Here is a 15,801-nt window from a genome sequence, read left to right as displayed (position 1 = left end):
GTTGATGAGGATCTGGAGTAAATGGGGCTCTTCCACACTGCTGGTGGGAATGTGAAATGGTACAACCACTTGGAAAAAGATCTGGTAGTTTCTTGTAAATGGGTGCCTACCATATGACCCAGCCATTCTACTCCTGGGTATTTACGGGTATTTACCCAAGAAAAATAAAACCACAAAACCACTAAAAAAAAAAAAAAAAAAAAAAAAAAAGAGAAAAGAAAGAAAAAAACCTTGCAAATCTATGCAAATGTTCAAAGTAGCTTTATTCATAACGGCCCCAAATTGGAAGCAACTCAAATGTCCATCAGCTGGTGAATGGCTGGTTCATCAAACTACAATTCATCCATACCAAGGACCACTCCTCATCAATTAAAAGGAGAGGAGTATTGGTACTGCTAAACACAATAGCTTGGATGAATCTTCAGGAAAAAAAAAAAAAGAAAGAAAGAAAGAAAAGAAAAAAAAAAAGAGCATTATGCAAAAGGAAAAAGAGCATTATACCAAAGGAAAATTTGGTATCAAATTCTAGGACAGGCATAGTTAATCAGTCTATGGTAACAGAACATCGATCATAGGGGGAAAGGGGAGGTGTAAGGATAAATTGGGAGTTGGGAATTTGCAGATACTAACACTATGTATACAATAGATAAACAGCAAGGTCTTACTGATAGCATAGGGAATTATAGTCAATACTTTGTAATAGCTTATAATAAAAAAGACTATGAAAAGGAATATATACATATATGTATAACTGAATCACTATGCTGTACACCAGAAATTAACACAACATTGTAAACCGACTACACTTAAATAAAACTAAAAATATAATAATAATAATAATAATAATAATAATAATAATAATAATAATAATAATAATAATAATAATAATAATAATAAATTTTGGAGGGAGGGTATAGCTCAAGTGGTAGAGTGCATGCTTAGCATGCACGAGGTCCTGGGTTCCATCCCCAGTACCTCCTTCAAAAAAACATAAATAAATATGTAAACCTAATTACCTCCCCACCTAAAAATTTAAAAAATAATAAATTTCCATTGCAAAGCTAGAAAAAGAGAAAAGAACATAGATCAGAGGCGGCCTTTGCAGTTGGTTGGTAGTGACTGGCAGGGCCATAGGGTGGCTTCCGGAGGCAGTAGGGGTGGAAACAGATCTGTGGTTAAACAGGTGGGTTCGGTTTCTCACACTTACTTGACATCTGCCCTTTCTTAACATATGTTACATTTTAAAAGTGGGTAAGTTTTTAAACAGTTTAAGAAAGAAGGAAGTGACCCTGCAGGTTAGAACAAGAGTAAATGTTTATAGGAAGCTTAATCTGCATCAGATGAGGTGTTAAGTCCTTTACATTAAATCTTTCGAACAATTTTCCAATTTGGGAAAGAGAGGTTAAGCAATTTATTGTCTTTTGTATTACTTCTTGTAACCATTTTCTACTTGTGGAAAGTGACACAGAGAGGTTAAGTCATTTACCTAAAATCACACAGTTAATAAGCTTGGTGTTGTATAAGAAGCTGAACCCACAGAGCCTGACTTCACAACCCACACAGGCACCACACCCCTCAACCATAACCCTGCAAAGTAGCTCCGCTGGGCTCTCAGGTCCTATCGTGAGTAAAAATAGCACGTTTTATCTAGTCAGTTATGCATGGCATGCACAGGAGAAACAGCAAGAGATATATCACATAGAAACACGCATCTGCAGGTAACAACAGATCTGAACACGTCAGCAAATGTCAGAGGGATCAGGGTGGGGGGAGGGGAGAAAGGGGAATGTTTCCTGATCTATAATGTTCTATCTTTCTCCTTCTCTCTTAAGTGGGAGAGAAAGTAGTCCTAAGGTTTTTGGGTGATTAAAACTCCATTTCAAACAATAGATTTAAGCAAGCCGGTCCCGTAAGGACCAAATACTGTATGGTCCCACTTATAGGGTGTCCCTAGAGGAGTCAAAACCATAGACAGAAAGTAGAATGGTGGGTGCCAGGGCCTGGGGGAGGGTAAGTTATTGCTTATTGGGGATAGAGTTTCTGTTTCAGAAGAGGAAGAGTTCTTGAGACAGATGGTGGTGCTGGTTGTGCAACAATGTGGAGGTACTTTATGCCACTGGACTGGACACTTAAAATGGATAAAATGGAATAAGGGTATAGCTCAATGGTGGAGTGGGTGCTTAGCATGAATGAGGTCCTGGGTTCAATCTCCTAGTACCTCCATATACATAAATAAATAAACCTAATTACCCTCCTCCCCCCCCAAAAAGAATAAAAAAATGGATAAAATGGCCAATTTTATGTGAGATATATATATATATATATAACACCACAATAAACATTTTAAATAGATTTTTTAAAACACAGTGCAACATGGGGGAGGTGAGGGATAAATTAGGAGTATGGGATTAACAGATACACACTACCATATATAAAAGAGCTAAACAAGGATGTCCTGTATAGCACAGAGAACGATATACTCAATATCTTGCAATAACCTATAATTGGAAAGAATCAAGAAAAAGAATATATGTATACACATAACTGAATCACTTTGCTGTACATCTGAAACTAACACAATATTGAAATCAACTACACTTCAATTAAATAATAAATCAGAACACACAAACAAACAATTCCAACTAGCTTTGGCATTTACACCTTGAGAAATAAAAAGTATGAATTGAAAAAAATATGGTGCAACACAGCTGTGTTGGGGGTCACGGAAGACTTGGGAAAGTCTAGAGGAGGGATCTGACCTAGATCCTTAGTGGGTGGGAGGTCAGAGGGTGCTTCAGAAGAGGAGACCTGGGAACTAAGTAAGGATGAGGCAGAGAAAGCAAAAGGGCAGACGTCATGCACTGAGGGAGTCATGTGGCAGAGGAAGGAGAGAAAGAGAGAGAGGAACTGAAATTAGGGATGTCATTGTGTCTGAGTCTATGGTTTCAAGCCACACATCGTGGGAGAGGTCAGCAGGGGTGACTGCTAAGCAGGGCAGCTTGAGTGTAATGGGGAGCCATGGGCGATGTGAGGGGGAGGGAGGGCTGTAGGAGCTGTGAGTTTCAGGGAGATCCTGTTAGTGATGTGGAGAGAGGGTTGAAGGGGATGCCTAGAGGCAGGGTCCCTGTAGGCGTCTGGGAGGAACTGAGGCAGGGCCCCAGCTTCTGCGGATAGGGGAGGTTGCAGCTGCAGTGGGGCCACCGTGTACACAGAGCTGCTCTGTTCTCTGACCCCACAGAAGCTTTTGGGCTCATGAAATTTTCAGCCAAACAGGCTCTGAGTTTCAGATTCCAGGGCGCTTGGCCCAGGCTTTTGGGTCCTGTTTACTGCTTGAAAACTTCTGGGGCCCCAGGAGAAGGGCCCTTGCAAAGTTCAACAATGCTTCAGCTGGGGCAAGGGCCTGGCAGTGTCCACAATCCATCTGGGTCACCTTCTGAGCAAGGGGCTGATAAGAGCACGGAGGACCTCCATTTTTGGGGCAGAGAAAGCATAAAACCTCAGGCTTTGTGGGGCTAGAATTCCAGGTCTACCTCTGCTGGCTCAGTGATTTTTGTATGAGTCATTCTCTATTTCTCAGCCTCAGTTTTCTTATCTGTCAAATGGAAAGAACAGGGTCCCTAACTCAGAGAAACAATTGCTCCAGGAAGATTCCCACATGGGAGACTTTTAAGGCAGCACCTGAATATAGAGAGCACCAAATTGGGGTTAGCTATTGTTCTTAATAGTAATACTTGTATCCTGCAAGGTAACAGATAAGTTGGAAGAGGGCTGGGACCCAGTTCTCAGACTCCACAATTCAGGTTCGGGGGGAAGGGTATAGCTCACTGTTAGAGTGTGTGCTTAGCATGCACAAGGTCCTGGGTTCAATCCCCAGTACCTCCATTAAAAAAATAAATAAACCTAATTACCTCCCCCCTAAAAAAAAGAAAAGAAAAGAAAAGAAAAGAAAAGAAAACAAACGCAATTCAGTTTCAAATTCTGTCTCAACTGCTGTGTGGCCTTGGGCAAATGGCTTCACCTCTTTGTGCCTCTGTTTCTTTCTCCATAAGACAGGAAAGTAAGTGCTCAGAGAATGATGTTAGAAGCAACTGAGAGGTGAGTGGGTGGTTCTGATAGCTGCTGTTCTCTCTTCTCCCTCCCTTGAGACTCCTGCCCATCTCACCGTCAGGGGCTGATAAAGGACTGGGGCTGAGTTTGGGGAAAGAGAGAGGATGCCTGGAAGAGCTGAGTGCCTCCCCCCAACCCCAGGCCTCGCAGGACCCTCCCTCCCTCTGGAGCAGATCCTTCCCAGACAGGTTGAGATTCATTTTCCGATTCCTTCGCCCCACTACCAAACTTCCCAGTGAACAGTCCCGGGATGGAACCCAGGGTCTGCAATAGCTATTGAGTGGGGAGTGTAAGTCCTGTGCCAGGCATTGAGTTGTGCCCAGTAACTCAGTGATGCAGCCTGAGGAGACAGCACCACAGCTGTCATACCCATTTAACAAAAGGAGAGACTGAGGCACGAGTGGGGCCATCCCTAGCCCAATGCCTCACAGCCAATGGTGGAGTCAGGATTCAGACCCAGCTCCTGCACTCTTAACTGCCATACAGTAAATAACAATCATAGCGAGTAATAATAACATCACTGAGCACTGGCTCCATCCCAGGCACAGTTCCAAGCATCAGGTTGTGCATCATAACACAGTCGAGTTGGGAGGGTATAGCTCAGTGGTAGAGCGCATGCCTAGCATGCCCAAGGTCCTGGGTTCAATCCCCAGTGCCTTCACTAAAATAAAAAAATAAACCTAATTACTTCCCCCCAAACAACAAACAAACATAATGCAGTGGAGCTGGACTAGAACCTAATTAGGAAAGTGCAGTATGAACCGTATTTCACAGATGTGCAAACCGAGAGCCAGGGAGGGGAGACCAGGTGCCTGAGGCCACTCAGCTGGCTGCTTGCAGACCCAGGACTTGAGCCCAGTCGGTAGGATTCAGAACCCTGGCACTCAACCAGCACACACATAAACACAACAAAAGCGATATTAGTACCAGTTTTGTGCCAGGCTCTGCACTGGGATTCTTTCTCTTGGATCATCTCTGCTCCTAAGGTTGTGGTGGAAATTTAGAAAGCCCTGACTCTCTCAACGCAGTTAAAGGGCTGGGCAAATAGTCACTGGCAATAATGTGGTCTTATTGTGTTGTGTCTCCATTTACAGGTACCCTCGGCCTTTCTCACATGTCAGCACCTTTTCTGATTCCCTGCCTCACAGGCAGCCCCATTCATTCTCCAACTCTGGCACCCCAACCTCCTGCCACCAAATCAGCTGCCTTTGGGGCTCCCATCCACCAGGGATAACCATGTTTTTGGTTTTCTCTTTTTAGGGGGAGAGGTAACTAGGTTTGTTTGTTTATTTATTTATTTAAATGGAGGTATTGGGGCTTGAACCCAGGACCTCGTGCATGCTAGGCATGTACTCTACCACTGAGCTATCCCCTCCCCCCGTTTTTTTGGTTCCCAGTTGTGTGCCTCTCGCCCTCCCTAGAACAGCAGTGGAATGGCTTTTCTGTGTCACCATCCACAGTGCCACAGTGGGGTGCTCAAAAAAAATTCACTCCCTGAGAACCATCATCAAGTTTCATCACCATCACCCTAATGAAAGCAGCTTCCATATGTCCAGTAGGTGCTCAATGAATGTTGGTTGATGAGTAACACGATCACAATTATAGTCACCATAATAATGACCATTTATGTTTTCAACATTTTATCAACATCTTCAATGTCACATAGTAGGCGCACCCTTTGATAGCTCAGCTGGCGAAGCAGAGAACTACAGAGATAATGTCACATAGTAGGAGCTTATAAATATTTTTGGAAGGAATGAGTGGCATTAGGAATAATCATAAAAGCAGCTGCATTTGTCCTACTCAGAGTGCAAGCCACAATTCCCGTCACTGCGTGAAAGTATTTGCCTAAGTAAATATTTGAGTGAAAGAATAAATTAATTCATAAATATGTATTGTATTAATTATTTAATTAATTGGACAAATATTATTGAACACCCAGGGCTGGGCACTGGGGACACAGTCATGAAAAGGACAAAGTCCCTGCTCTATTGGGGCTGACAAGCGTGTAGGAGTGACAGGAGAAACAAGATGAATGGAGAATTGGATGGATGAATGGATGGATGGTTAGTTGGACGGGTGGATAGATGGATGGATGGATGGATGGATGGATGATAGATGGGTAGGTGGTTGGTCTGGAGTCTCCGCCCATCAGCACTCCAGGGCTCAGAGGGAAAGTGAGGCAGGACAGCTGTCACATCCGAAGCTCCGCCCCTCCCAGCCGTCGCAGCGTTGGCCGACAGCGCCACTCACCTGGTGGCCTCCCCTTTAAGACGGCTCACCTGGGTGCTCACCTGCGAGCGGGCGCTTCCGCAGGAAGAAGGAAGCGGCACCACTGTCGCCTCCCGGCGCTCCCTCCCCACCGCCCAGGTCCGCCGGTCGCCACCATGTCTGCCTCGGCTGTCTTCATCCTCGACGTCAAGGGCAAGGTGAGGCCGGGCGCTGGGCAGCGGGGGACGCACAGGTGAGGCTGCGCGCTCCCGGACCCAGCGGCGGCCCCTCCCCGCGCGCCGCGCGGCCCCAGGGAGCTGCGGGGACGTGGGAGCGCCCCCTCCCCCAACCCCTGGGAGGCCCGCGTCCGTTCCCTCCTCCACTGTTCACCGGCCGCGTGTCCGGGACAGTGAACTCCACCTTTCTGGGCCTCAGTCTCCCTGTCCGTACAAATGGGAATAACAGAGGGGCCCACTCAGGAAGAATTCACGTAACCTTACGCGTGTACACGACCTAACACAGGAGCTCTGTTGCAAACATCAGGCATTCAATCAATTGAAATTATTTCTATCACCACCATCATCCGCTGTGTTAACATTTGGGGAATACTAATTCTGGGGCAGGGGCAGGAGATGCTAATTCCCCTTTGGGGCTGTCTTGTCCCCTTTGACTTGTCATTCAATAGCAATGATAACGGTGGTGATGAGAACAATATTCCTGATGGTAACAGTAGTGAGAGCTACAGGGTGTGAGGACCTGCGGGGTGCCGTCCTGGTTCTAAACACCGGACTAAACAACCTCACCATGTAGGTATTATTGTTAGTGACTGCTTACTGCCTGCCAGGCAGAGCTACGTGAGTTAGGAGAGTCGTGTGGATAGAATCATTTCAATTCTTTCTCTCTTTCATCCTCTCAGTTCTTTTTCTTTTTTTTTTTTCCTGGAGGGGAAAGGTAATTAGGTAAACAAACCTAATTGTTTACCTAATTGCCTTATTTAAGGTTTTTTTTTTTAAATGGAGGTACTGGGAATTGAACTCAGGCCTCATGCATGCTAAGCACACGCTCTACCACGGAGCTATACACCCGCCCCACTCTCATCATCTCTACCTCACTGATTCGGTGAATTTGAAGCCTTAGGAGGAGGAATCCTGGAGCAAGGGCACCTTGATTCAACTCCCAGCGTCCCCACTTCTTTGGACATGGTTCATAGCTCAGTTTCCCCATCTGTAAAATGAAGATGATGATACCACCTACCTTATGGGGTTGTGGTGACAACTGAACAAATCAGCAAGTATCCAGGCTTTAGTAGAACCCAACCTAGACATCAGCCGGGGCTTGAGTCACTCCAGCTGTTGTTCTCACGTGCCCATTTTCAGAGGAGGAAACTGAGATGCGGAGAGGCAGAGCCTTATCCAAGCCCCTCAGCCAGCAAGTAGGGTCAGAGCCCAGCCCTCTGATGCCCCCAGGGAGAGGGTACCTGGATCCCAGCGTTGACTGGACCTTCTCTGCCCACCCTCAGCCCCTGATCAGCCGCAACTACAAGGGCGATGTGGCCATGAGCGAGATCGAACACTTCATGCCTCTGCTCATGCAGCGGGAGGAGGAGGGCGCCCTCACCCCGCTGCTGAGCCATGGCCGAGTCCACTTCCTGTGGATCAAATACAGCAACCTCTACTGTATCCAGCCACAGGCGGGTCCCTGGGGGCCTGGGGTGGTGGCCCAGAGGTGGCAGGGTGGGAGAGGAAGTGCACAGCACATCAGTGGCGCAGGCTGGAAGGTGAAGGTGGATAGGGTGGGGGTTCCAGTTCTGTGCTCCATTCAAACCCTCCAAAATGACACCCTTTCCTTGACTTGCTGCCCACAGTGGTGGCCACCACACTGAAGAATGCCAACGCCTCCCTCGTGTACTCCTTCCTCTACAAGACGGTGGAGGTAGGTCCTGGCCTTCCACTGGCCAGCTGGTCTGTCTACCTGTCTTGCCCGCCTCTTTCAGTATCCATCTCTCCTAGGAAGCTTTTCATGATCTCCCTGGGGGTGCCCCCAGTCAAACCCCCATCACTCCATGCTCTCTTTGGCTGCTGTGGGATCATCTCTCCCTAGAGGGCAGAGACCAAGGAGGTCTCCAAGGGGGTGTACTGCTCAAATCTGAACTGGAGGGAACTGAGTTCCAAACCCAGCTCCCTCCCGGCCTGGCTATATGACCTTGGACGAGTCATTTCTCTCTGTGCCTCTAAACTAGGGGTTACAATATGTCCTGCCTCAGGGCTGTTGTACAAATTAATGAGATCCATGCCTCTGAAGTGCCTAAAACAGTGCTCAGCATACAGTAAGTGCTCAATAAAGATTGAGTATTATTATTAACATTATGACTAATGTCACATTGCACAATCAAATAGTGATTGGGTGCTTAGTATAGGCCATCCTTGATGACTGAGAAAGTGCTCAGTAAATACTTTTCAACAAACAAGAGATCTGTATTTGATTTGTCTCCTCTGCACCAGGCAGAGGAGGGACCCAGTGGTGCATGAGACAGGCATGCTCCCTGCCTGTGCTGAGGAGTTAAAGGGCATGAAGGAGATTCATTGTGACAACCAGTGACTGGGTACTAGTCTCACTGTGATACTCACAGGGGTTGAGGGATAGCGGTGGCTTCACTGAGGAGGTAACATTGGAGCTGAGGACTGTAACAAGGAGCCTGCTATGAGGAGAGGGTCCTAGGCAGAGGGGATAGCATGTGCAAAAGCCCTGAGGTGGGAATAGAAAGAAGGCCAGAGAGGCCAGAGCAGATGTTCGATGGCTGACAGGTTCTCTGCTGTGGTCATGTGTACTAAGTCTCAGGGGCTCTTATCTTGGGTTCCCTCAAGCCCCAAGGGCCCCTGGATATAATTCAGGAAGTCCATGAACTTAGACATCTTTCTGTTTACTAGTTTTCTTTTGCCATCCTGTGTATTTTATTTTTTTGCTTTTACAGGCCTTATTCTAAGGTGGGTCCATTAACATCACTAGATACACAGGGAGCCATAGTCCATAAAACAAAAAACAAAAACATTCTGAGCCCTTCCAATCCCTCCTCCAGGAAGTCTTCCTGGACCTCCCTGCCTCTGGGCTCCTACTTTGCTTGTATTTTTCTCATTATTGCACCCAACATGTTGGATGATATTATTCTCACTACCAGTCCATTTACCCCACAAGACTGTACCATGAGGGCAGAGACCCTGTTGGCAGTGCCATTATTGTCCTGGCACTGGTATACAGTGGGCACTCAATAGTTACTTGTTGGATGGCTGGATCAGTGGGGACCCAGCCTTGGCCTGGGCTACACCAGCCACATCTCCATGGGTGTCGGTCTCCCCACGCCCCCAGGTATTCTCTGAATACTTCAAGGAGCTGGAGGAGGAGAGCATCCGAGACAACTTCGTCATCATCTACGAGCTGCTGGATGAGCTCATGGACTTCGGCTTCCCGCAGACCACCGACAGCAAGATCCTGCAGGAGTGAGTGGGCCTTGGGTTCAGCCACAGAGTGGGCCACGGGTGGAAGTTGGAGAGGGCCGGTGAGTGTCCCTGGGCCCACCTGCTTGTTCCCCTGCCCTCCTGCCAGGTACATCACGCAGCAGGGCAACAAACTGGAGACGGGCAAGTCGCGGGTGCCACCCACCGTCACCAATGCTGTGTCCTGGCGCTCTGAGGGCATCAAGTACAAGAAGAACGAGGTCTTCATTGATGTCATAGAGTCGGTCAATCTGCTGGTGAGCCTTCACACCTCCGCCCCAGCCCCACCACGGTCTGGGGGCAAGAGAGGGGACCCTATGCCTGTTGACCCCTCCATGTGTGCATCCTCAGGTCAATGCCAATGGCAGTGTCCTGCTGAGCGAGATCGTGGGCACCATCAAGCTCAAGGTGTTTCTGTCGGGAATGCCCGAGCTGCGGCTGGGCCTCAACGACCGCGTGCTCTTCGAGCTCACTGGCCGTAAGCTTATGGAAGAGGGCCCACAGGGGACCCCTCTCGCCCCATCTGGGGACCCACAGAATCGCAGTCAGTTCTGAAATAGCACTTGCGCGCCCTCTGCTGGGTATGATCAGTACTGCAACTGCTGGTTCCCTGGCAAACAACGCTGCTTCATTGAGAGCCAGGCCCAGGGACACCATAGTGAAACAATCAAACAAACAAACAAAACAGAACAAACCCCTCCCTCATGGAGCTGACATTTCACTTGGAGGAGGAGACAGAATAGCATTATACGTAACAATTATGTGTATGGCAGCAAGAGCCAGATTCCCTGAATTGGCATCCTAGCTTTGCCCCTGGCCAGCTGGGTGACCCTGGGAAAGTTACTCAGCCACTCTGGACCTCAGTTTCCTCATCTGTAAAGTGGGGGTGATAGTAACAGTAGACAGGAAAGGTAGGGGTAGGGACTCTGCCCCGGGCTTCAGGGTCACTCTGCTAACTCGGCTCTGAGTTTCAGGGAGCAAGAACAAGTCCGTGGAACTGGAGGATGTGAAATTCCACCAGTGTGTGCGGCTCTCCCGCTTCGACAACGACCGAACAATCTCCTTCATCCCACCTGACGGTGACTTTGAGCTCATGTCCTACCGCCTCAGCACCCAGGTGAGGCAGGGTCAACCCCATAGCAAGGGGCAAGAGGTGACCCCAGAGCCTCGGAGAAACTCCCTCTTCTGTCTATAGGTCAAGCCACTGATCTGGATTGAATCTGTCATTGAGAAATTCTCCCACAGCCGCGTGGAGATCATGGTCAAGGTGGGCCCTGGGGAATAACTACTCTCAATGCTTAATCTGCCCCTTCCATCACTGCCAACAATCTAACCTCATCTCCCACCTCCCTACTTCCTTCCAGCCACGCTGGTTTCCTGGCTGGTTCTGAGACATGTCAGACATGGTCCCTGGCTGTCCTCTCTCCCTGGATCACTCTGCCCCCAGCCACCCAGATATCCACATGGGGCTCCTTCCTTCACCTCCTTCAGTTATTTGCTTAAATGTCACCTCCTCAGAGGAGCCTTCCCTGATTTCCTCACCTCTCTTCTTTGTTCTATTTTTTCCTTATCATTTACCATCATCTGACACATGATGTGTTTTACTTACTTACTTTCATATACATATACAAACCGCATAGTGTATTTATATGATTTAAAGATTAATAATAAGCCATCCAGCTTATCTGACCATGCTTGGCTTGGCCAGAGCCTCTGAACCCCCACTTGTCTCTCCCTCATTTACACTCCTCCCTTACCCACAGGCAATTGCTGTCTTGAATTTCACATAAATTATTGCTTCGCTTTTCTTTGTAATTTTGCCACCCGTATTTGTAACCATAAATATTTCATTCTGCCGGTTTCTGACCTTCATATCTACGGATTCGGGCTGTATGACTTTTTGTGTAACTTGCTTTGCACATGTGATGCTAATTTTTAAGAGGAATCTCAGGAGCCATAGCTTAGAGCATCCATTTCTGTGGCTGTAGAATATTCTACCATGAGAATCTTTCATCCCTTCTCTTTCTCTCTCTCTCTTTTTTTATTGCATTTTTTTTTTATTGAAGTATAGTCAATTTACAATGTTGTGTCAATTTCTGGTGCACAGCATAATGTTTCAGTCATACATACACAGACATATATATGTTTTCATATTCTTTTCCATTATAGGTTACTACAAGATATTGAATATAGTTCCATGTGTTCCATCCTTTCCCTTGCCTGGGTTGTTTTCAGTTCTTGGCTATTTGGGGTCACATGGCCATGAACAGCTTTGTGCACATCTCCCAGTTCCCCCATTAAGAGCTTCTCCAGACCATATAGTTAGTTCTCTTTTACAGGTGGGGATTCTGAGGCCCAGATGGATGGAGATGTCACTCATCTGCCTGCTCAAATGAGGGGTCCTTTTGAAGCAGGCAAAGGCGTTTCTCATGGGTGTGGACCCCAGATCTGCCACTTGTAGGCTGTGTGTCTCCAGGCAAATGCCTTAACTTCTCTGTGCCTTTGTTCCATCATCTGAAAATGGGAAGGATTATGATCCCCACTTCAGGCTGTGGAGGCTTTTGATGAGATGGTGCATGGAAAGAGCTTGGTGAACATTTGCATGAGTGAATTCTGTGTGTCCTGTGCTCTCTCCACTGACAGGCCAAGGGGCAATTTAAGAAGCAGTCGGTGGCCAACAGTGTGGAGATATCTGTGCCTGTACCCAGTGACGCTGACTCCCCACGCTTCAAGACCAGCGTGGGCAGTGCCAAGTATGTGCCGGAAAAGAATGTTGTTATTTGGAGTATCAAGTCTTTCCCGGTGAGCACTGGGGATGGCCGGGGATTGGGGGACCTGCCCCTGTGGCTTGAGGGCAAGGCAGAGAATAAATTGGAGAACCACGTTCACAGGCACATGGCTAGCCTTTGATGGGTGATAGAGGTGGAAACCAGGCCAGCATGGTGGTTAAACTCTCCATGACCCAGGTCTTGAGGAGACCAGCCCTGGGTTCAGATTCCTCTCCCTTGTCTCTGTGAGCTAGACAGCCTTGGGACACCCACTTCCCCTCATGCAGCCTTGGTTGCTCATCTGTGAAATGGGCAGGATCCTGTTCGCCATGTCTTGGGCTGCTAGAGGATCTGGTCTGTCCCTGGGATCTGGGGTGGGGGAGTTCATAGGGGTCTGGAAAATGGGGGACGATCATTAGAAGGCCCCTGATCAGGCTTTGCAGTCAGAGTCTTTGGCAGTGAGTCTTGGCCAGGAGCCTTTACTTTCTTGTCTGTGAAATGGGCTGAGAGCAGAGCCAGCCCTGGGGGGTGTTGTGAATATGGTCTGGGGTATATAGGGTCCCCTCAGTGTGTCTGATACCCCCATGTGTCCTCAGGGGGGCAAGGAGTACCTGATGCGAGCCCATTTTGGCCTCCCCAGCGTGGAGAAGGAGGAGGTAGAGGGCCGGCCCCCCATTGGGGTCAAGTTTGAGATTCCCTATTTCACTGTCTCCGGGATCCAGGTGAGAGAAGTGGGAAGGGTGACCCCTCTCCTTGACCTCAGTGTGTTCCCCTCTCTCTCATCTCTTGGCTGGGATCACTTCCGTTCCCTGGGCTGGGTCATCTCTCCTTTGCAATCATCCTTACCTTTTCCTGGAATAATGTTGATTTTTCTGCTCTCAGCCTGGGTCCCCTCTCCCTTCACCTCTCACTATGCCCTGTGCCCAAACTATGTTGTGTCTATTCCCTTATACAGTGGCATCTCTCCCACTGTCCTGGACCACCTCCCCCCAACCCCCCACCATGGCCCTTACCACATCTCTGCCCTGAGCCATGTTACTTCATTACTCCCAGCTGTGCCATCTTATTCCCCCAAGTCATGGTACATGTATTCCCCTGGCCCCAGCCAGCTCTCTCCCCCTAGCCTGGGCCACCTCCTTTCATCCCCTTCCAGGTCCGATACATGAAGATCATCGAGAAGAGTGGTTACCAGGCCCTGCCGTGGGTCCGCTATATCACTCAGAGTGGTGGTAAGGCAGCCTGGCTCCCTGGAACAATGGGGGCAAAAAGATGAGAGGGGTGGCCCTGGGGCTTTGATACATCCTGTCTCAGAGGGCTCCAAGACTCATCAGACCTTGCCCCAGGCCTAATCCATCTTTGTCTGTATGCCACCCTGGGCCTCAGTTTCCTTATCTTTAAAATGGGGACAGTTGCCAGTTCCAGGGTAGCAGTGGTGGGTTTGGATGAAGGGCTGAACATATAGCCCCCTCCGTCTACTGCCTGGAAACAGGCTTGTTGCTATGGTTACAGTCCCTGTGTTTGACTCCATCCTTCCCCTTGCTACGTACTTGTGGGGTTGATGATGAGCCCTGGGGAAGGGGATGGATTTGGGGGAGGCACTGCCCTTCTGTCTCCCCAGTTCTGAGATTGTCCCTGCTCCTTGTTTCCCTGCAGATTATCAACTTCGTACCAGCTAGAAGGAAGAAGAGGTGAACCCGGGCTGTCCTCTCCCCAGGTCTCCACTGCAGACTCTAGAGAGGGATGGAAGATGGGGGGTGTGTGTGAGGGTAGACCCTGAGTTAGCAGTGTCTTGCTGCCTGAGTTTTTCCTTTACCCATAGGCTGGGAAGAATGTTTTCCAGGCTCCTGCTCTTCCCCTCCTCCTCCGATTTTATATGAAGAAATAGAAGAGGGGCTTGAAGTCCCCCTCATGAGTGCCTTCGTGCAGTGACCTGCCTTAGGAGGTGTGGAGGGGGTCCCTCCTCCTCCACAGCTGCTGAGCCAAGAGGCCCCGCTGGCCCATTCTGTTTTAGGATGGCATTAAAAAGATTAATCTTGCTGCTGTGTATGTGCTTTTTGGCTGGGGACTGGGGATGCCAGGGATGTCCCTAAAGTGCTGGGATAAGAGAGGGCAATGCATATTCGTTTCTCAGCCCTGGTCATCCCTCCTCTGGGCCCTCGCAGTTGCCTCCGCCTTTGTCCCCCTGGCTCCGGGCTTTCCTCCCCAACGACAGCTAGTTCCACTTATGGCCGCCAGGGGGCGCCTGTTAACGCCTAAGACCATGGCTTTTCTGCTCTGAACCCTCCCAGGGTTCCATTCTTTATAAAAAAAGTGAAAGTCTAGTGCTCACCGCAGCCCACAAGCCTGATCTGCATTACCCCTTCTCGCCTCACCTATCGGCTCTCACCTCCCTCCTCTCCCTCTGTACCTCACTCTTCCTGGATTTATCAGACACTCTCTGGATTTACCAGGCACGCTCCCACCTCAGGGCCTTTGCATCTGTAGCGCCTCCACCTGGCATGCTTTCCCCCAGATATCCACATTGCTCCATCCCTCGCTTTCAGGTCTCAAATGAAATGTCACCTCCTCAGGGTGGCCCTCCCTGACCTCTCTATTTCAGCGGCCTTCCTTTCCCAAGAGACTATCACTTATCCCGTTTTATGAGCTCCTTAGTGTATACCACTCTGAAGATACTTAATTATCTTCTCTAGCCCTAAACGGTCGGCGTCTTGCAGCAAGAGGCACCCTGCTTGCTCTCCACGTGAGCGCCTAGTACACAGAAGGTACTCCGGAATTGTTTGAAGTCCTCTGTTAAGAGCCGCCTCCGACCGCTACCTTCACCTCCCAGGCTCACCCATGTGGCAGCTGCAGCGTGGAACTTTCCTCCACGCCCTTGCACTTGCTGTGCCAGGGCTGGCTCAATCTGAGCCAGAACGTGATTCCTTCCGCACCCACCCCATTTCCACATTTTATTTTCTTCACGGTGCTTAACGCTATCTAAAATTATTTAGTTGTGCGCTCCAGTGCCGGGAACCGTTCCTGCACACAAAGATCGAATGAAACAAAGCGCTCAGCGAATAGTAAGAGTTAATAAATGCCTATCCCACGCCCGAACAGTAGAACCCCGAACTGGGCGTCCTCAGCCCTGCCTCCCTCTCCCCCAGCGGTGCCGAGGTGCCGGAGCAGCCCGCGCTACACTGCCCCTGCCCTTTATCCCCCGAGTCGGTTAAAACGGCCCTCTTTCC

The 15,801-nt window shown here is 48.9% G+C and overlaps 1 protein-coding gene across 4 annotated transcripts; it reads left to right on the top strand.

Annotated features, from left to right (window-relative positions):
• The first annotated feature begins 6,389 nt into the window (after positions 1 to 6,389).
• On the top strand, positions 6,390 to 14,611 carry AP1M2 (adaptor related protein complex 1 subunit mu 2). 4 transcript variants are annotated; one of them, XM_032465652.1, is made up of 13 exons: positions 6,390 to 6,536; positions 7,838 to 7,994; positions 8,183 to 8,250; positions 9,682 to 9,812; positions 9,919 to 10,066; positions 10,161 to 10,287; positions 10,778 to 10,926; positions 11,005 to 11,076; positions 12,453 to 12,611; positions 13,174 to 13,299; positions 13,731 to 13,806; positions 14,231 to 14,265; positions 14,397 to 14,608. In XM_032465652.1, exons 1-12 carry the CDS (start codon positions 6,495 to 6,497, stop codon positions 14,251 to 14,253), a joined length of 1,278 nt encoding a protein of 425 aa, XP_032321543.1. In that variant the 5' UTR covers positions 6,390 to 6,494; the 3' UTR covers positions 14,254 to 14,265; positions 14,397 to 14,608. The 4 variants fall into 4 exon arrangements, with proteins under 4 accessions (XP_032321543.1, XP_032321542.1, XP_006184915.1 ...); XM_032465651.1 differs by having other exon boundaries at positions 14,231 to 14,291; XM_006184853.3 differs by having other exon boundaries at positions 10,784 to 10,926; positions 14,231 to 14,611.
• Positions 14,612 to 15,801: the final 1,190 nt, after the last annotated feature.

The sequence above is a fragment of the Camelus ferus genome, chromosome 22, assembly GCF_009834535.1.
Source record: "Camelus ferus isolate YT-003-E chromosome 22, BCGSAC_Cfer_1.0, whole genome shotgun sequence".
In the NCBI taxonomy this organism is placed as follows: Eukaryota; Metazoa; Chordata; class Mammalia; order Artiodactyla; family Camelidae; genus Camelus; species Camelus ferus.
This window is presented reverse-complemented; position numbering and strand designations above follow the sequence as displayed.

What these genes read in the sequence shown, in the direction of transcription:
- AP1M2 (XM_032465652.1), top strand. Translation starts at nt 6,495, where the DNA reads ATGTCTGCCTCGGCTGTCTTCATCCTCGACGTCAAGGGCAAG. An exon ending in TCCTCGACGTCAAGGGCAAG is followed by an intron (nt 6,537 to 7,837) that starts GTGAGGCCGGGC and finishes GCCCACCCTCAG; the next exon opens with CCCCTGATCAGCCGCAACTA. An exon ending in GGAGTATCAAGTCTTTCCCG is followed by an intron (nt 12,612 to 13,173) that starts GTGAGCACTGGG and finishes ATGTGTCCTCAG; the next exon opens with GGGGGCAAGGAGTACCTGAT.